The following is a 22,122-nucleotide window of genomic DNA, read 5'->3' on the forward strand; positions in this document are numbered from 1 at the left end:
GAAAATCCACAGCATCAGTCAGGTCTGCAAGAATTTTTTCACAGCCAGGGTCTAGGGTGGTGTTTTCAATGCCATGAAATCACTTACTGAACATGAACGTGTTCACAAAATCTAACTATATGCAAAACCAACTCCTAGATTCAGAAAATGCAATAGAAGTGACTTTAGGCCACATAGATTAGTCACCGATTATACATATGTATATATTATATTTATATATAAAGATATATATATATTTATATATAAATATATATCATATTATATATATGTATACTTGAATTTTTTCTAAAAGAAAGAAAGCAAAAATGGGTACTAGAATACAAAATTTACGAGGCTTATATACAGTTGGAAAAAATGACAGCCAAACAGTAATTCTGCTTCCTCTGTTCCACTCTAAAATCCATATACTTGCTGGATTCAAAACGAAGCAAATTCTCTCACAGCACATAAAGAACTACTTGTGTAATAAATAAGGATTTCTTGACCCATGCCTTTTATAATTTTTAAGAAAGATACTTGATGAGGTGCTTTTCATTAGTGAGAATGTCAGTTAAAGAAATGGCTGTAATGACTTCAACCCATTTGTGTACCCTTCAACTCTCAATCTCAGAAGGATCTGTTTTTCAATACCTCCTATTTTGTCTGCTGTATGGATTAATAAACATGTTAATTCATTATGTTAGGATTTCTATGGCACTGTATTCTGATGTTCCATCCTGAAATGAATTTTCCAATTCCAAACAGCTTTGTACTCAACAGGATATGAAATTGTGCTTACAGAGGTTTTGTACGTCCATGAATTTATCCCTGAATACTGGAACATGCTGGAGCAAGAGATAAAAGAAATCACCATTCTACCTACTTAAAATAAGTAAAAGTAAGATTTGTGAACTGTCAGGTGATGGAAAATTGCACATGCCCAGAAACAACTGTTTGATTTGTGAGGTACAGGTAGTAACACTACCTGAAGAACTTCAAGAGGTAACACTGTGACTGGCTGCTGAGAAAATTGCCTTCAAGGTTGGGCTAAAATTCATTAGCAGTCTAAGACCAAGTTAAATCAGAAAACAAGAGTTTTCTTTCTAGCTATTTTAAATAATTTTTACAATTTTTGAAATATGCAAATAAAAAATTATGGCTTTATGTGAAAATATTAAAGAAGGACATTTATTAACTCTGATATGAGATTTTACAGATGAAATGTTGAATGCTAGTCCTGGAAAGGACCACTGAGTTCTCATTACTGACAAGAAGTTAAAATGTATTTGCCCTAATTGCTCATCTGGAGCCAGTTACTGGCATTAATGGTTTCTTCTATTTTATAGAATTAACCAAGCTATAGGATTATTTTAGATAATTTATAACATTTGGACTCCATGACTAAGGGTGTTGTATTTTACATTCAGACTGGGAGATGAAAAAAATCTGGAAAACAATTCCAGCTGGAAATTCCTCAAAAATACATTTGTGAAAGAATTCATCAGGTAAAAAGAATTTTCTTCCATCAACATTTTAGAGCATTAAAATGGTAAGAATATAAACCAATAAAATGTGTTGGAAAAATTTGCTCTTCATTTGGACAGAGAGAATTGGTTGCAATGAAGCTTAGGACTTGGAGGACTTACTCCAATGATAATTAAAGAAAATATGACTGATTCTCATTTTTAAACAGCACACACAGCACTAAAATAGTCATGTCATCTCTTTGTAACTCACACACACTTGGCTTACAAATTGTATCTGTGAAAGGAACAGAGGCTGTTCCTGTGTCCTGTAGCAACCACTCTACCTATCTGTAGGACCTTCTACATCTACAGAAGTTTATTGCCATACATGTGCAATGCTCTTTTTTCTAAAATGCCAGAGTTGTGAGAAGTTCAGTCCAGGGCTGGACCAAGATGAAAGGAATGGACATGAGATATAGATGGGAAAAAGATAAAAGGGAAATTTATATTTATGAACACTAATACAGAGCAAAACAAGATCAGTAACTTGGGGGTATTAAATGTCTTCTATATACACAATTGGAAGGGTTAGCCAGGAAAAAAAGGAACAGAACTGTACAGACAATAATGTGGAGAAAATATGGTATCATAACTGAAAGCTGGCTGGCTGGAGCAAGATATTAAAATATATATTTTATTTGAAAAAGACATATAAGAAAAGCAAAGGAACTGTCATGTACCTTGTTGGTAAAAGAGGATTTATTAGACCCCATAAGAAGAGGCTGGGGAGAAATGGGTAATGGTGTTGAGTCATTAGGTACTGAGCTTGGAGGTGTTTCAAGCAGTAAACTGAATGTTACAGGCCACCTGACCAAAAAGAACAACTGGACTGTGAAATGATTGAGCAAATGCAAAGAAGCACGTAAAAAGAGTGAGGCAATGGTAAGTCAGCAGTAACATAGGAAAAGACATGCAGTTATGGTTAAATTTACACATGCCTCAAGCTCATGCCTCTGTGGACAACAATTTTGGGCTGCAATAAGCTCATGAAATGGCTTTTTATTTTTCTTTTAAAATATATTTTTATTTTTTATTAAACTCTGTTTTATTATTTTGTCAGGATTCTCCACAAAGCAAAGGCAACTCAGAAGAGGACAACAGAGATTTAACTTCTCTGACTTTCTTGTTTTCAGTTAACGAGCTTGTTGGATCATAAGGATATTCAGATAATATTAAAATTATTACATACAAACCCTCAAATTGAAATGCTATGTCAATGAAATTAATGACTTCTTCAGAGAGTCATTCCATAACTCATAAATCAAGAACTCTACATGGTTAAAGCTGTATGGTCGGTCCCTTTTCTAACAGGTAAGTTATTTTTAGTAAAAGCCAGTTTAGAGAAAACTTATCTTTTATTCTGTGGAGCTCAAGAAGTTCTTAAACTCAGTAATATGAATGAATGGCCAAGATCTGGGCCAAATCCAGCCTCCCTAGCCTCTTTTTTGTTTACTCACTCAATCTGTCCAGGTTCAGTAGGTCAATAAATTCCAGTGGGACCCAGGCCAAGAATTTGGCTTAGAATGGATTAAGTTTTCAAGGCAAATCTACAGATCATCCACAAAACCTTTGACTCCAGAAAGCCTTGCACATGAGTGGCCAGTCTGCTAGCACCAGTAAGTGTTTAAATAAAAAGCATATTGGTAACTACACTCTGGTTAAAGAAGATGTAAAGAAGATAAGATAAACTTTGTGGGTTTTTTGCCAACAGGCTGTAAGCAACTCATTGTCAGGAGCCAGTACCTCCCTTTAATGTAGCAGGAGGTCCCATGGCTGCATTCTTCCCTTTTCCTTGCTATCTCCAGGCTGTACACAGTCTGTTTCTGCTCACTTTTGCTTGGCTGAATCCACCCTTGACATCAGTCAGAGGCAGCAATTCAGCTAGCCATAATATTTAGCTCATGATTGATATATATGAGGCAGAAGTTACGGGTTGGCGTTTCCATCACTATATGGCTTGCGGTCATCAACAGGGAAAAGATCTGCCATAAGAGGAAACAAACATTTGGGGCTGTAATGTTCTGATGCATTCTGTCAGGCAGCAGAAGGCACGAAGGCATATGCAACCCTAAATTTCTGTGCAGGTTTGGGAGGATAACATTTATTATGTGCTGATAAGCACAGAAGTTGTGATGGGGAAGACAGCGACTCATGTAATATATTAAATAACATAAAAATTTTAGTTCAAGGCAGGGAGTATTCTAAGATACAACCAGCTCTCAGGTAGAAAAAAACTGAAAATAGCTATATCTATCTAGCAGCTGCAGCAAAGTGATGTGGATTTGACATATATTATAAAAAACTCTTACAGAAAAACATACATTGAAACTAAATTATAATTACCCTTTTTAATAGTAAATGGAGGCTTTAAGTAAAAAAATTGTAAAACCACAATCAAATATAATAACGAAGAGAAAAGAGACTGAGACTGTGGCTTTTGGCTATAAATGAACATAGTATACATCAAAAGAGCCCTATAATATGCTAGAAATATATCTAATGTAGTTGTTGTTAAACAGAGCTATAAAAGTCACCTATAAAGCAAATGCACATAAAGCATCTACTAAAGCAAGCTAAAATAGAAATCTGAACATGAAACACAGTCTCTAAAAGTTCTAAATAAATACAGGAAGAGAAGGTAGAGGTCACAGTACATAGATCAAAAGGTCTGAGCATGTACAGGAATTAAGCAAATTATTAATCATAATAAACATCTCCAACCACAGTTGTCTCAAAAGAATTATGAGATACAGTTCTTCTTTCAACCATCTTAGTGGTTATTCAGAACAGTTCTCTGAATATTTAAGTCAAGGATCTGTAAACCCCAAGGTTACCCTGCAAAATGTTAAAAGTCATTACTTGTGGTCACTCAGAACCATGTTATCATTTATTGAAACTGAGTGGAGGTTCTTATTATCTTATTACCTTGGACTCAAAGAGTGACATTTTAATAAAAGTAAAAAAATTATCTGATCTTCTCTATACACAAGTTCCAAACATTTTATGCAAGGCTCAACCCGCTCACATGAATTCTGTGAGAAAACTTGAAGCGGAAAATGTTTGAATTTTGAATTTCTTTCTGTTTGTTTGTTGTTTACAGTTGTCTTGGTTACTGGCTTAACAGTATTGAAAGAACAACTTGGTTCTGAACTATGGAAGCACCTGGTACTGTAAAAAAATCAAAAGGTTGATGAGGTCCATGAACTCATCCAAACTCTAGTGAAAGGAAAGGACGAAATGAAGTGAGATGGAGAGGCAGAGTGAAGGGAGAGGAGGAATGACAGCACTGTAGATTTCACAGTTTGATGGCTAATTAGAGGGGGACTGGGAGATGAAGGAGGAAACAAGGGAGGAACATAGACATGACAGACTATAAACTTGATTGCCATTACAATTTTCATTAATGCTTGGTTTTTTTAGTTATGAGAATAGTTGACATACAGGATTTAATAATAAGGGTAGGAGAGTTCCAACGCTATTCTTTGTCACTATTAGGACTCTGACAATATACTGTGACTATATACTTACCTTTGCCTTACAGCAAATGGCACCACATAGTGATTGTTCAGTGTTTCTTTATGTTTCATTGTTCAGTGTTTGCTATCAAACATCAACTACAAAACCATTTTTCCTTAGTGTAAAACATAGATTTCAACAGATTCTTTGAGGAGAGTAAGGTCTAGCACACCAGATAAAGTTCCTTAAGAACCTAACAATGTTGTCAGAAAAGAATAGTAAATGAACAAGATTTAATGGGCATTTAAGAAAGCGTGATTCATAATAATATCACAGACTTGCTTGTACCAGAAATCATGGAGTAAGAGACAGAGGTTAATATTTTCAGCGCCCCATAACCATTTCAATTTCTACGATGGCTAGGGCAGGGAGGAAGTTCCTCTTCCAAGCTGAGGAGCAAGCAGTACATACCCTTAACTTATTCTTTTAACAGATCTTGGGAATCGCTACTCTTAAGATTAATGCCCACTGTTGAATTGAAGATCAGTTATCAATAGAAACAGCATAATCCAGGTCTTTGACTCAGGTGAAATGTTTAATCCAATATGTCATGGACAAATATTTAAATGCCAAGGTGGCAAAGCTCTGCCCCAGCCAGTTACCATCATGGAGAGCACTGGGGAGGAGAGCTGGAAGTGTATACTGTCAACATCCAATCTTCAATTGCAAAGGAGGGCTTTTTTTGAAGCTCAGACGTGTCTGGCAGTAGCTGTAACTATTGACCATCTTCATTTAGCATTTACTACTAAGTCTGTTGAATTCAGAGATACAATTTGTTTCAGCAAAGCGCATTAAGGACTGCGAGGGTCCCACACTCTCTGCCAGTGGGAGATAGATGAGACACCAGGAAATGCAAGAGTCCACCTCAGTTTCTGTTCCAAATGTGCTTATTCAGGATTATGTCAAATGTGCTTTTCCACAGCAGTTTCCAGAAAATCAGTCTCTGACCAGCTCCTGTGGAAACAGAAGCCAAGCCCAAAGGACAAACCTGACAGTTTTTCCAGATGCAGGCCAGGAACAAACAGCTTTCTCTGTCTCTGTCTCATTTCTAAGCAGTGCTATGGGATAACAGTACTGTGAAGGTGATAGCTACGCAAATCAACCATAATCTCAATTCTTACTGAGGAACACCTTGGTGTCTTTTTGTGTGATTTTGCTTCATGTGCTCACTTCTTCCATCATCTAAGTATCACTTTCACCTCTTTCTCCAGTCATCTGCCATACTACTCCTTAAAAATATGCTTAGTTTATGAAGTTCAGAAAAAGAGTTGCCAATCATTCCTTCTTAAATGCAGCTAGGCATGCACAGTGCTTTTCTTTCATGCCATGAACTTTTCCCGAGGAGCCAAATTATCTTCTATCTACCAAACTCTCTACCTTCATTCTACTACCGTCTGAAACAGAATTCAATTGTAATTGCATACATGCAATTTAGTAGTTCTTAAAGGAAACCAGCAAAATATTCAGCAATGTAGAATAAGGAATAGCTACTTCAGTTACTTAAATGCTTTTAGTATGTTGTCATATGCTTGTATACAACAGTATATTGATGTACCTCTTAAAACATTACTGGTAAAGTTAGGGAATACATTTTAGTAACACAGACTTTCTGAAATACTTCAGTTCCATTGCTTGCAGAGTTGCTTTGCTGGTTTCTCACCCTCCTAATCAACAGCAGCAAAAGTGTGAATTGTCTGGTTACTCCTTCTAGCAAGGAGACATCCAGAGAGCTCTGCTCTCTTACTCCTCTCTCTGCTAAAGTATTCAATATACTCATAACTCTGTACATTCGCACTGAGCAGTTCAACTTCTCTGAGTACCTAAAATGTCTCACAACACCTGGAACAAGAGTTCCAGATAAAAAAGTAATTTTCCTTACTTTTGAAGAAGTGATGCAACACTGCAGAAACTAAGGGGAAGTGTAACTATTCCCACCAAAGGGCAATGCTGTTCTCCATGATTTGAAACACCTTATGGACTCTATACTAATCATCAGTGACAGAAGCCCAAAACACTTGGTTTCACCTGTATCTAACTCAGAAAGGTACCCTTTCTATTCAGATATGGATTTGGCCAAATTGATCTATGCTTTTGCCACCCTGTGCTTTGATCAATCCAATTTGCTCTTCCTTGGTCTGACCCAGATGCCACTCCATAACCTACAGATGGTTCATTGTACTGTATCCCATCTGTTAAATAAAGCACAGTAATGAGAATGCATCACTCCAATATTCCTCACTTTCCTTTGGTTTCCATCCTAATCCTGAACACAGCTGAAGGTCCTGATCCTTTCAGTGGTCCATGACAAAATTGCCTAAGAGAAGACCTCTTCATTCTGCTTCTTACAGAAGATGGATACAACACAGCTTCTATGCCCAAAAGGTGTCAGATTCAAACTTGAATGTATGTGACAGAAATCTTCTGCCTTCAGCACTTGCTTCTACCACACACTGTTCTTTGCTACGTTTAGCTTGTGACAAAAAGACTCATCTTTTCTTAAGATAGTTTAGCTACCAATGAAAACACCACAGCACTACATTCCTAAATAAAAAATTAAACCATGTTGTTAATAAGTAAATCACTAAGACTTCAAGGAGAAACAGTTTTGTTTTGAAGGACTTATTGAGTTTAGTGTACTATGCTTCAACACTACAGCACATACAGTAGATAAAGTTAAAACAACCCTAATAAATTTTTACTAATAACACAGAAATGTTGATAGTATTCATGTATAAAGAAAATTATTTATATTATACTGAAAGTTGGGATTCCTCAGGACATATAGTTACATGAAAAAAGTGCAAGTTTGACACATAAATAGTTGTGTATACCTGGAAGAAAGTCTGAAAAGCCAGTGCAGTGCAAGAGAATTTTTAGTTATTTTACGAAGGAAAAAAAAATCTAAAACCCAGCTTTTCCCTTAAGATAATATTTTTCTGAAACTATACTTTTTATGTAGAAAGGTGGTCCTATTTTTCAGGAGAAGATGGATGATAACAACATTAGGCAGTTTTCTCAGTGAAATCTTGGCTTTCTTGAAATCAAGAGATTTTTTGGCATTGAATTCTATTAAGCAAGATTTCAACGCCTGAAATTTAGAAGAGAGAAATTTTCATGCTTCATTGTATCTAATTGGTGATTGAAACTCTTTGTTTTGCTTCTCATTTATTTTATTCTCTACTTTCGTGAAACACAAGTTGCAGAATAAGAAAAGGCTAACAAATGCTCTAGAACCAATCAATGTTATGAAATTAATAATAATACAAAATGAGCATGTAAGCTTATGTAGTGTCTTTCATGTAAAAGTATCCCAAGGCACTTCATAACAGAAACTCAATAAGGAGTGCAAAAGTGCTTTGTCAGATAGGATAAGCCAGGGGAAAAGGGAAAATTAATTAAGCATGGATTTAAATTTCTCAGCCAACACAGCATTTAGAACCTTGGTCAGAAAATACAATGGTTCCAATATCTATATCCAGGGAACACAATAGACTACTTCAGTCTTTAATTCTTGAGGAATTCAAAAGTTTTCCCACAGTAGTATGGGTGTGACTAACAGGAATGCAGTCTGATGGCTGTGTTTCCAAAAAGCAGTCCCTGCCCCTCTCCCTCTACTTTTTCATGGACAAGTAGATTCATATATTGATCACCTGACTTGTAGGTCAGTAAAGTCACTTGACTGTGGAGATACCCAATATGGAACCTGGTACAGCAGAAACTACAAATACCAAGTTAAGGGCTGGCTAATACCTTTCTGTGCTGTTTAGCTCACTGTTTTAAACCAATGTGTGTTTCCTTATGGAGGTAGTCCACATCTCTGACAGAGTGATCTGCTACACAGTAGTTCCTAAGACAGCATGTATTTCACAGGGAAAGATAAAGTTGCTCGGGAAAAGCTATAGCAATTGATAATACATAAATCACAGCTTTCCTGATGTTGCAGAAACTTGCACATCCTCTATTTTTCAAACATTTTTCTCTTAGGAACACATGGACCATCCCCATTTTTGGATGGCTGCCTCTTCGGATTAATGCATCCTTCTGGTGCATAAATTAGCGATGCACAGAGGAAAAAAGGAGAAGCACTAAATCTCAGGAAACTGAAGCCATACAGAAAAATTAGATTCACAGTAGAGCTGAATGAGTGACTCACCATGAATAATTTATCCGAAAAGTTAGCCTACACTTCTGTTCATGGAATAGCTATAAGAAGCTTATAATTTCCTCACTTTTATTATAAAACAAAACCTTAAAATATTGTATGTCTTCACTGCAAATAACTTCCTGTAAATATTTCATGTCCTATTTTAAGAGATGGGGGCATTTTGGTTGATCAAATAAATCACATGATGATGTTTCTGTTCCCTAGATGGATGAACCCACAAGCACATATTTTGGATGCCTGCTGTGATTAAGCAAGCAGCTCAGTAACATGTGATGAAGAGTGAGTGTAGGGAAAATAAGTTAATTTACAAAAACTCTAAAGATCTTTCTGCAAAAATGTTTTCAGTATTTACACTGAAGCTGTAGTGAATTTTAATTCTGATTAATAACTTTAGGAATTTTCAGCTACCTGTAAATATTTTTTTTCTTGTACATGGGTACTGAATAATCTGCCAGTCTTTCCAGAGCTTAATCAAAGTTTTTGGAGCAATTATTAGGATTTGGTGCACACACAGGTAGATCGAAGTAGTTATGTTGAAGTTTTACTTGAACATTTGCAGTCTGAAATATCATTGCATAGTTTGTGGTTTTGAATGGACTGACATTCTTTATGCAAGTTTGAGAAATACTCCCTGCTACTTCCATAAACTATGAAACCTCAACAAATACTTAAGGAAGAATGAGCCATTAGTGCATTTAGAATTTACAGTACTATACAGATCAGTTTTATAAAAACCATCCAGTAAAATATATTAATATCTCCTAGAATGTTCAGACATTGAAATACTATAACACATATTACAGGAAAATGAAGACTGAATATCTGAAGATTCACCGGAAATTATTTTGTGGTGTGCCCTGACACTGGCTGAAGATAAAGACAACATACCAGAATCCTGCCCACTTCATGTTACTTTTGATTATGCTTGCATAATTATTGCTAAAATTTTGCTTTAATTTTTGGTATATCTAAAAAGTGAATCTGCATAAATTATCCTTTTTCAGATCTGTGCTAAAGCTTTACAAAATACATTTGCTTGATTCTTTATTTTATAGCAGTGGTATAAATTTCTCAGTATAATAAGAAAATAAAACTGAAAAAATAAACAACGTGAGTTCTTACCTGAGCTCTTGAGCTATAGAGTCCACTTGAACTGTTAATAAAAGCAGGAAAGAATTAATTAGTTTACACTTCCAGACTTGTTCTTTCTGCAACCTTGCACCTGCCTATTTGTAATGACAGAGGAGTGGCTATCAAAACACAGGTGGTTATTTCATGCTAACCACAGGATTGTAGCTACTAGTGACAAATGCTAAACGAATGTGCAATTCTCACAGTTATTTTAGGATGCATGAAACCTAGAGTATGACGTTCAGTGGAACAATAAGCAAAATAAAAATAAAAAATAAAAGTAAAAGCAAAGACCCTTGTTTTTACTGTTGTTTTTGAGAATTTAAAATCAGTTTGGGAATTGCAAAGGCTGGTGTTTACAAATTCCTGCCCACACAAGAGTATACAGCATTTTGACAAGGCCAACAGGTGTCTCTAGGGATTACTCATATTGCAGAGGCAACTTTTGTTGTTTCTACTTCTGGGAAAATTTTCTTGATATATTAATTGCTATAAGAGTGCGTGCACATGTATAAAAACATGGAGAAAAAAAATCCGTAAGTTTTACAATTGTGTTATTGGCCTTTTGAGTGAAAGGGTATGAAACCCCTATTGATTACAATTAAAATTTGCTATTCCAGCCAAACTGTTTTAACTCACAGTCCTGACCAACAGAGAAGACGTGCCCTAATGCTGACCTGTAAATATTTCCTATTCAGTTTCTTTTCAAGTTCTCTGCTTGGTACTTTTGAAATACATATGAATTTTATATTAATTTCAGAGAACTGAGGGTTACATTTAAGTTTTGATATGACAATGACTATGGTTTTTAGAAAGGTTTGTCTGTGTTCGTCCCCTTATCTGCGGTCAATGTGTGGTACTTCAGTGCTCTTCCTCTGTCTTTCCCTAAGTGAAGTCTAGCACTTTTTGCCCTTTTGATCATTTGAAAATAGAGAAGCCAAACCACTCTAGTTTTTCATTCAGACCATAACTTGAACCTGAAGTCACAATATTAACAATCCAAACTAGTGAGTTGTGACAACAAATCGAAGTAGTCTGTTTTGCACAATCCTGAGAGTGCACAATTCCCATTAAAATCAGAGTGAAGAATGGGTGCTTTGTGCCTCTGAAATAGTCATAAGCAAAAATGTTCACAGGGTAGGCAAAACTCTGACATTTATCTTTAAGTATATCCATTTTTCACGTGTTATCAAGAGTCACAAAAAGTGTTATGAATTAAAATAAAAAGTTATTTTCCTGGAAGGGCTGTATTTCTAGTCAATCATGTTTTCCAGATGTTGAGATCATTAAGGGCCTGTTTATCTCTCAGTACTGCATTTCCATCTGTTCCTTACAAAAAGAGAGTAATATCTGGGAAATACAACTATGTCATAACTTTGCAAATGAAACCTGAGCACCAATACTTCAAAAAAAAATGCAAGGTTCTCTTCTGCCACATACACCTGCAGCTTTTGATTAAAGAAAATTTACTTCTGGACCATTTACACAACTAATTTATAGATAATTAATATCAATAGACAGAAAAACATTCACGTGGCTGAGACAAAGTTTTGTTATATTATTTTTAAAGCATCCATTCAATGTTGTCAACTCTACTGACTGTGGAAAATCGTTTTGGGTTGTTTTTTTGTTTTGTTTTGTTTGGGTTTTTTTGCATAATAAAAAGCATAGCCTTTATTTTCTTTGAAAAAATAACTCAAAGAAAATAACATCAGTAGATTTTTTTGGCTTTTCTTTATACCATAGCTAATAACATCATGCCTTTTAATGCCAGCAGTCAGTGTCCTGCCTTGATTAAAAAAGCAGCCCTAAGGAAGCTACAGAGTCTCTTACTGCACATTAAGGAGTGTGCACAGGAACTATGATATTTCATGGTGTTCTGGGCACAGGTCGTGGAGCGTGCTTGTTAACTCACCCTTGGTTCCTTTGGAGCGTGTGCGCAGCTTTTTATTTTCCCCATCTGCATCCATCTGTAATATTAACACAAGGTCTTTAATTCATACCTTTTGCCATTGAGGAAAAAAAGTACTCCAATGCTTTTTTTTCACATTTCCAAAGGCTAGACAGTAATAGAAAAAAAAGAATAATCATGCCTTATTAATCTTGTCAAAGAGATAAAAAGCCATCTGTGAATATCTAGTAAATACCTAGGAGATACTTTTAATGATACAGATTTGTTTAATAAAGTGATGGTTATGAGTGACTCTGTAAGGTTTAATGACGAGGTCTGCAGGTGTTAGCTGAAGGCATAAGGTTAGAAAGAGTAATGCTGCATGAGTGCTGCTTTCAGCATCCACCTCCTGAAACAAAAGGTCCCAGAAAGCTGCCATGCCTACAGGAACTCTGCATTTTTATTGTAACTGAGGCATAGCTCTATAGCTGTGTTGGAACCTGCATTTCTGACAGCTTCATCCTTAAAACATGAAACCTTCTTGCTTGACAATGCATAACTACACATATACAGCTTTGAAATTCTTCACCACTTAATCAACTACTTCTTAAAGAAGTTTTGCTTAAAGAGACATTGAGTTACGGATTTATAGGAGGTTTTTTGGGAGAATGCAGTGTCCAGATTTGTATTTTACATTAAAAAAAACAAGCCCAAACAATCAAAAAGCCCAGACCTCCCCAGAAGTCAGCTGTTGTAATAAGTTTTCTAACTGAAATAAGAGAGTCCTTTCAAGATCAGCTGTTCTCACTATACTTTTGGCTACATCTAAACCCGAACTGGAAATATGCACCTTCTGGTCTTGGATGTGGCCCAGACACGTAATTGTAGGGGCAGGCTTTCAATCCATGGATTTTATTGCAAAACCCTGAAATTTGAAGGGATTAAGATTTTGGGTTCTGGTGTGGACAACTGCAGTGACAGATTGCAGATTGTACAATGGTGCAATTTTGATGATGTCCAGGGAGGCAAACTCCTTTCTAAAAGTAACACTTAATTTTTATGTGAGGAAGACTCTCTCACCAGGAATTTTTGTCTAGGCAAAATTTTGGGAAATACGGAATTTTTCTTCAGTCTCTGAGGGAACCTTGTTATCTGTCTTTGATTTGAATCTCAGTTTCCCTGTTTGTAAAATGGTGATGATCAAATATACTGTAGAAAAAGCAACTGCCATGGGCTTCTGCAAATCAATTTGCAGACACCAGTGTCTGATTAATAAAATTGTGTTGGGTGATAGGTAGATGTGGGTACCAGAAGTTGCCAGGCATCTCTCCCTGCAAAATGTCATGAGGTAAATACTGATGTCAACAGAAGATCCTGTCTATTATATCATTTTTTCTTTCTGAGGATCAGCTGATCTGAACTGAACTAAACTGAGAAAAGAAGCAAGAAGTCCTGTTAGTGCCTTTTTCCATTTATAGAGTTTGAAGATCTGAGTATGCTTTATTTTTAGCTCTATATGACTCAGATTACCGAGATGTTTTGAAGGTCTTATCTGAAAGAACATTGCAGAATATGACAAAATTGACCTGAGAAATAAAAGAGTAAAGTCAGCCTTTTTAGGGAATAAAAAGCATTTTTCTAATTTTCTGGGATTTGTTTGTTTTTATACATGTTTGAACACTATAAGTAGCTATTGGAATCAAAATACCTATTTGCAGGAGAGAACATAAACATTTGAAAAGGGACTTGAAGAGGTGTAATTCTAGAACAAATCTAGTGATGTCTGAAATGAAAATACAAATTGATGGAAATGCACATCAAAGCCAGACAATGATACCTTTTCTCCGTTTAAATTTACATCTGATATTGATTATTAGCAGGGAAAAACATGAAGGGCTTCTGCTTATGTAGTGGGGCTGGTGGCAGCCGTTACTTGTTACTATCCTTAAAACCTGGAGAACAAGTATTTGCAATGTGACTGCAATGGTAATGGGAAACATGGCTCTGTTCTCTGATGCTGAGTTGTGATTGAAGGCACTGACCTGCCATAGACTTATAATAGGGGAGCAGGTGTGGCAATGATGGACTTTAATTTCCTTTAATAAACCTTTTATGTGCCACACTTTTACTGCCATTCTATGCTCTCCAAGGTCCTGCACATAATAGGTTCATTACTTTTGATTACTATAGTCTATTGAGACAAACAACTCCAGAACACACTATATATTATGTTCAGTTAAACCAATATAGACTATTTATCCACTGTGCATTATTTCACCTGCAACTCTACAGACAAAATTAACAACAGCTCCTGTAAGCTAAAACTATTAAAACCACTGGTACTCCTTTGTCATCATTTCATAATAAATACCACACCAATCACAGTGCTGCTATTTTAATTATGAAACAAAAAGTGTCCACTGCTTCTACTGAGCAGCAGTTACTTTGGACTAAACAGCAGGTTGCATTGTGATGAATATTTAAAAACTGCACAAAGAGTGAAAACCAATGATAAAATCAATGCAGGTGATTTTTCAATTGATTTTCTTTCCTTGTGAAACTTTTGAACTATGAGATATCTTTTTATCAACTCAAACATAAAATTTATAGAACAGTTTAGCCTAGTGCATACGTATATCAAAATAGTCATCATGTCTGTGCTGCATAAAGACACCTTAACTTACGAAAGAGTCCTATGCATTAACTTGAAATACAAAAGTAACTGAATAAAACTGAAATCTCTTAACTGTGTCAGCAAAAAACCTCTCTTGCTCAAAATTTAAATGTAGTATCTTTGTAGCTTAGCAGTTCTTTCAGAGACAGCCTGATACTAAGCAAATGAAGTGGCTCCTGTCTGTTTTTCATCTACATAGTGATAATTTTACATTAAATTACAGCAAAGGATGGTCAACAAAAAGCATTCAAACTTTCAAGTCACCCATGGAACAACTAGATGATTAAATTCTGAGAAATTCTTGCCAACCTTTTTAGAGGTAATTGTTATCAATGTGTTAATTTTGGACATATATTATTACTGTTGTGTACTGTGAAGGTTGGATGGATTCTGGAAGGTGCCTCAAGCTGTCGAAGCTGGGGGATGGTCACCCTCCCTCCCACTACATATGTTGTCTTGAGTCAAGAACCCATAAGGGGTAAATAGAATGGTTATATCTGCACAAAGTCCTCACACAATATCTCACTACTAAATTTTTTAGCCATCAGGACCATGGGGATAATAAAATGTGTACCAGGAAAATTTTATTGGGGGTTATAGTCCCATAATTTTTAAGGGCAAGCTTTACAAAAATAATGGCAAGTGAATAGTGGAACTAAGTTCACTTAATCTTTGTGTCTTATAGATAGATTCTCTGATTTGATGGATTTTAAACTCATCTAAACATTTTCTTTTCAAAAATTGTTGAAGCTAGCTAATGGACTCTAAAGGAATTAGTGGGAAACATGCAGCCAGAAACACAAGGACAGAGGTGCAGCAGCTCTGCAGTCCCAAATCATTAAGCAAGTAGGCTAAGAAATAAATGCTTGCTGCTTCAGTTATGCTCCATTTCTGTGATCTCAAAATTTACTGAAAATATTGATGTTGAATAATTTTCTGAAAACATGTTCCAGCAAATCTCCCCAGGTTTGTGAATGCCCTCTGTCTGACTTTGTGAATTTCATTCTGATCCGTCCTCCACTTTTCCTTCAATGTTCATTGAGATTTAAGCATAAGCCAACAACCAGATCGCAGAAAACTGACTGGAGTCACTGACAATACCCCAAATTCTGCTTGGCTCAAACTGTAATAATTTGCTATTTAGCTGCTACAGGGTATTCATGTTTCTCCAGATTAATTTACTGGTGGAATAGCAGCAATCGTACTTTCTGAGCAAACTATTTCAGAGTTCGTGGCTGCAGGAACCAAATGGTACTTCTTTTGTTTGTACCATCCCACTGCAGTTAACAGACTCGAGAGCAGCACCTGGAAATACTTCCCTGAGTGAGAGAATCAGGATTTGGCTCTGAGTTTGGTTTTTTGTGTGCCTGGAGTCTGTCTGTGCACATGTGCATGTACTGATGTTATAATAGGATCCAAGAATATGACTAACAGCGGAAAATAGGGCATGTGCAATAAATTATAATAATGACAATAATAATAGTAGCAACTATTTCAGTTTACTTGCACATTTTTAAATTTGAATTTCAGAAATTAAATTGACACTACTCTCTTGGTAAGACAGTTTTACAGCACATCACTGTGAAATAAGCTATGACTTAGGGAAGCCAGTGCTGCTGACTTAGGTAAAAGTAAAATGCATCTCCTGGAAAGATTTCATGTAAGAGCTATGTACTTTGTAATTTCCATTGTAATCTTCATACAAACATGACTTTCCTGGAGTGGGTTTCACATTGCTGTAGTGTCAGTCTGTTTTCTTTTGCATAACGGGCTAGAGGAAAGGAAATTGCTGGTTTATCTAAAGACTGTAAGCTTTATCATTGCACTGTGATTTTCCGACTAAAAGTTACACCTGATTTTCAACATTAAATTTGGGGAATCGTTTCACTAGGAAATTTTTACCTGATTTTGAGACGTCTGGAAAAAGAATAGCTTTTCTCTACAGTTTTTAATTTAAGAATTACTTAAGTTACTATTGAGACAACAGCTATATCTGTCACAAGCTTAGTGAACTCAGCCAGAGGAAAAAACCTAAATAATTTTTAAAGCACACAAATACATTCTAAAGTCTCCAACACAAGCCACAAACTTCAAAGTTGAAGTCAGATTCTGCTAAGGACAATGAACCGAACTGTTCTATACTGTGCCCCACGGTGACACAACACTCTGTGTACTTCTCCCTACAGTGAATAATACCCTCAGAGAAAGCTTTTCAGTGGTTTTGGTGGTCATATTTTGATATTTCTTTTCAATAACTCATTTAAGATTCTACCACATAAAAAGATAATAAAGTCATAGAGAAAATTTTTTTTAGTAAATCTGAAATCATGATTTCTTACTGCCCATCCAGAAGTGTTGAGCACTATTTGGCTGTCTGTGTATATGTGTGCTGACTGAACCTTTCTCTTAGCTTACAATAACATTTTTAATATGAAGTATTAATCTCACACTGACAGTGAGAAGTATGGTGAGAAAAAGAAATGCCAAGAACACATATAGCAACTTCTAGACAAAGTTATATATTTTCATTGCTGGCAGTAAAGAGTAATCCAGAATCCAAATATAATTTTTTTAGAGACATTGCTTGTAATGTGGTTAAAGCTTCTTTCTCTTCTTTTTCTTTTAATGATATGTTGAAGACCAAAAAGGAAAAATATTTACAAATGTGTTCTTAAAGACTATCGCTAAAAATAAGCCTTGTTTTGTGATTTTGATTATTCCTAACCAAGGAGTCATTTCGTCTTTATTACTGAAAATTTTGCTTTAGTTTGCTCAGTGCTATTCCTGATTTCTCTAGGAAAAAGCTGAATGACATGGAAATAATTGGTTCAGCTCTATGAATTTCTCAGGAATTAAAATAAGTACACCTACTAAATGCAAACTTTAAAGCATGTTTATAACATATAAATCATCAAAAATTTGCCATTTTATAGTGTGATTGAATGGTGTGCACATTCTTGAGAAGTAGATTTTTTAATATTGATTTCAGTACTCCAAAATATGCAGCGGCAAAATAAGCCTTAAATCAGAGGCAAGCTTGAATAGCTTTGTAATGAGGATGATTTATTTTGATTCTCACTTATGATTTCTGAGTTGTCACTGCTGTTGTATACTTCATCCATGCAACTTTGCACAACTGGCAGTGCTGAATATAAACCAAAGCCATATGTTTATGTCCTTTTGCCAAACGACTACAGCAAATAGTTCTATTATTCCCTTAGGTAACCAACGTGTGCCAAGTATTTCTATTAGTCTTCTTTACCAAGGCTTTAGAGGGCAGAGTCACAGCTTTATGAAATTAAGGGGCAACTGCTAGCTTTTTAAATTCAGAGAAAAATTATATAGTATACCACACTGAAATGCAGCTCAACCCAGGCTACTTTCTGGAGGCTTTTCACTCTGGATTATTATTTTTTATGTAGTTCAAGGTCTTGTCACTATTTTCTCTGCTACTATATATTAAATATCATTTTTTAGAAGAAAGAAAAAGGCAATATTAAAAAAAAGCTTTGACACATTGAGCTCTTTTTAAGTACACTAAAGTTTTAGCCCACCCAACTGCTATATAGTTAAAAAAATCCTAAAACAATAAGCCTTATACATATATATATATACAAAACATCACTAATAAGTTATCCCTGAAAGATAAAATTTTAGCACTGCATTATGAAATATATTCTCATTCCTGGACTCATACAAATTCAAAGATACTTGTGTTACTGACAGTATGTATGGCTAATGAGTGTAATTCACACACTTAACTAGAATTTCTACATATTTACAAAAATTTTCACCTCTTCAACTGTTTAATACTGCTGTACCTGACTGTTGAAGACTTTTCTTAAAACAGCAGAGATTATGCAAGAAAAGTAGTCCTAGTGCACAAGGCTCTACACATGAAACCACATAGTATTCTACTACTAATATACAGATACATTTCTACTCAAATTAATTTTTGTAAATCAATTATCCCACCTTTGCGTGTTTCCAGGTGAAAATATGTGCAGATTCCAAAGGACCAAATTCGTCACACAGCCCAAGATGACTTGCCTGATTTAACAGATAATCCTCAAATTCATTCTCTGGAAAAAACATACAAGCAAACAAAAAGAAAAACAACAAAAGAAAACAGAAAAACAGCTGTACTAAATAACATATGGATGAAACAAGACACTCTTTAAATCAAATGGGTAAATAATCCAGGTGCAATATATTCTTCAGCGGTTTTACAAAGATAGGGTGTAGAGGCATCAATGATGCTTCTAAGAGGCGTAAAGAATAGGGTATTTTCTTTTCTTATGGTACTTTCTTTATCTCATTAATGCCTTATGAAATAGACCTTCTCTAAGAAAAGTTTTGCTTCTTGTGTGGACAAAAACCTACCGTTTCTATATGTAGAAATCCTTAGTCAAATATTTTAATTGCATCAGAACCTCTTTGACTGAGTAGGATGGTTCAGTACATGATGTAAAACAAATGAGAAGCATTCTAAAATATTTTAAAAACAGAAGAAAACTCCTCTGTTTTATTTTTTCTGATTTTGAATATTAAAGTTTGGCAGGCTGATAGTGTTCGCAGCATAAGCCAGATTAAGGAAATCTTTGACATTTCTCCATGCTCAATTTTTATTCCTTTCTGTGAGGTACTTTATGCTAAATCAACAGTAACAGCGAGGGAAGTAGAGCTCCAGAAGTTTATCTCTGAGTGTACAATACCGAGATCCTTGTTTTCAGAAATACTGAATACCCAAACCCTTCTGACATTTATACGCACTTGCAACCTGGAAGAATCTCACAATGAGCAGTTATTAAGGGCAAGATTTACTTTGGCATCACTCCTGGCACTGGTGACCAAAACATAAAAATTTCGCTATCAGTTGCAACTTCAGAGGTCTGTTTCACATATTATCCAGTGTATTTAGTAAAATAGATTTATTCATTGAAGGTATTTCAATCATGACAAAGTTTGCAAATAAACTTTGGGAACTTTGACTATTTATTTAGTGGTATCTGATGACGTTATTTTCAGCAAAATTTGAAATGTTACATTTCTGAAGTTGGAAAGGCTCATTCTAAACAGATTCTCAGGAAAGCCAGAGTTTATTGAATAACTAGTTTCTGCTTGTGTCCCAATAGATAGGATGTTAGTTTCATCCCATCAAGAACTTTTAATTAAAATAAGTACACTTTTATCAAATAATGGAACAGGCAACAGATTTAAGATGATAAAGAGAAAACCCAGAACAAAACATCCCAATACCAAAAGGATTTTTAAGCAATTTTTAGCCAATATGTTGCTAGAAAGAGATATTGTTTATCCTCAAAGGCCTATTTTCTTGTTATTCTATTTCAACATTCATAAAGAAAAACCCCAAAACCACAAAAGAAGTCTCAAAGCCTTCTACCTTCCTCTTTGTTCAAAATACACTAATCTAAAACAAAAGATCTCAGAGAATAATTGCAATGGTGAGCAAAGCTCTTTCTAAAGACTAAAACTTAGCAGATTTTTGTCTACAATTCTAGCACCTTAAGTATTTATTAACAATGTATTTTTCCTTTACTTTCTCCAAGATTGCCAATAAAGAACGAAATCACATAAGGGAGTAGCTGTAAACCCTTTGAGTTCCCCAATGTCAAACTCATTAGCATCCGAATAACCACACAGCAGCACATCATCTGCACAATTGCAATTTTTTACTACTTTTAATAGCGTTTCTCAAAGGGCTCATTTTCAACTTTCTTCAGTGGTTAGTTGGTTCTCTGGGGAAAAGGAGCTTCCTGACGCTCACAGCTTCCACTCAACAACCAGGCCGTTTGCTGTCAGAAGCATCAGCCCTCTGCCCTAAACCCATCTGCTGTCTCTCTCATCCTAAGGGACCGAGAGTTAAGACAGCACAGCTGAGATCCACTTGGAAAAGTGCACAAAGGACAAGGAAAAATATACAAAACTTTTCACATTTAACTTTACATAATAAGCTAGTATGTTGAAAATTCTCCTCAAAAGAAAAGGAGTTTGGACTGGGACAGGTCTTGGGGGGGCAGGTTTTAAAATTGAACTGAAAAACTACATGCAACAGTGTCAAAGAACAAAAACCTGCACCCCTCTGCTGTGTTTAAACACAGCAGAAGTTACTGGTTAGTAAGTCTAACTGTGCTGGGTTTGATTTCTTTCACATAACAGGGTGCTGGCTGTGATTCAGCTGATTCGTGGGTGAGTACGAACATTTGAAGATACGGTGTTTCATAAAAGGTCTAATACAATGTCATGCATCTGTCATGCTATAAACAGGGTCTGTAGGATTGTGCTGTGTCACGGGATGTGACATACCCCTAATGTAACATAAACTATGTGTCACCCCTGTCCACCCTCCAAGAAGTAAGTTATATTTCAAATATAAATGTTAGGATCTGATAGTTCAGGTAGCAAAAAAGGCTTGGTGCTGATTTCACAGAAATATCAATGTCTTACACAAAATTTATTTAGTAATTCTGATTATAAAAATCAATTATAAAATTGATCATGGGCCAAATTTTGAGGCATTGCAAGAAGTGCAGAAGTCTGCAAAACCAGCTGGAGAAAATAAGATCTCAGCCTCAAGAGCCCACAAAGTACATCTAACTAGATTGTTGGTGACTTTAATGATAAGATCATTATTGATGGAAATCAGGCAGAGATAACTTACTTATTTGTCAATCACTGTTCTTTGGTGGGGTCACTCCCCTTGGGTCCACATGTATCTTCATTTGGCCCAATCTATTCATAGCTTGCATCAACTCATTTCTCTTTTTTAGTCAAGAATTCAAAACAATTTATGCTTACACTTCAACTGCCTATGTGTCTGAACAGTATTTTTTATTCTGGAAGTTGAAGCCTGCCTGCCTATAGAGAAAACTTTCACCCTTTTCAACCACCATCTCAGTTCAACTAGAATAATAAACTTCATAAACCCACAAAGATGGAATATATGAGTTGCTTGATTTGTCAGTGTAATTGTTCAGTGAAATCACCTGGAGCCTTAGCAATTCATTCTTCAGTTTATAGCCATTTCCAGTGCAATATGATTTTGTACTGACTCTGAAGTGCCATCCTACTGAGATCCATGAGTCATGCCAGGATACTGATGTGAATCACAGTTTAGGTCCTGATCCTCAACATCAGATGTGTGTGACAAATCCCTTCAAACAACTATTTTTGTTGACCCCTTGTCTATGGGTAAAAGTCCACTCATTCAGGTCAGATT

General features: G+C 35.6%; 1 protein-coding gene across 5 annotated transcripts in view; it reads right to left on the minus strand.

Annotated features, from left to right (window-relative positions):
* The window catches only part of ST18 (ST18 C2H2C-type zinc finger transcription factor), a 168,897-nt gene that overhangs the window by 55,905 nt on the left and 90,870 nt on the right, over window positions 1–22,122 (minus strand). For all 5 annotated transcript variants that reach the window (XM_048286727.1, XM_048286728.1, XM_048286726.1 and 2 more), the window contains 3 exons: window positions 18,858–18,964; window positions 12,233–12,287; window positions 10,309–10,339 (listed from right to left, as the gene is read on the minus strand). In XM_048286727.1, the coding sequence (XP_048142684.1) occupies window positions 10,309–10,339; window positions 12,233–12,287; window positions 18,858–18,964 (193 nt within the window). The remainder of the gene's footprint in view (window positions 1–10,308; window positions 10,340–12,232; window positions 12,288–18,857; window positions 18,965–22,122) is intronic.

Source organism: Corvus hawaiiensis, chromosome 26 (genome assembly GCF_020740725.1).
Source record: "Corvus hawaiiensis isolate bCorHaw1 chromosome 26, bCorHaw1.pri.cur, whole genome shotgun sequence".
Lineage (NCBI taxonomy): Eukaryota > Metazoa > Chordata > Aves > Passeriformes > Corvidae > Corvus > Corvus hawaiiensis.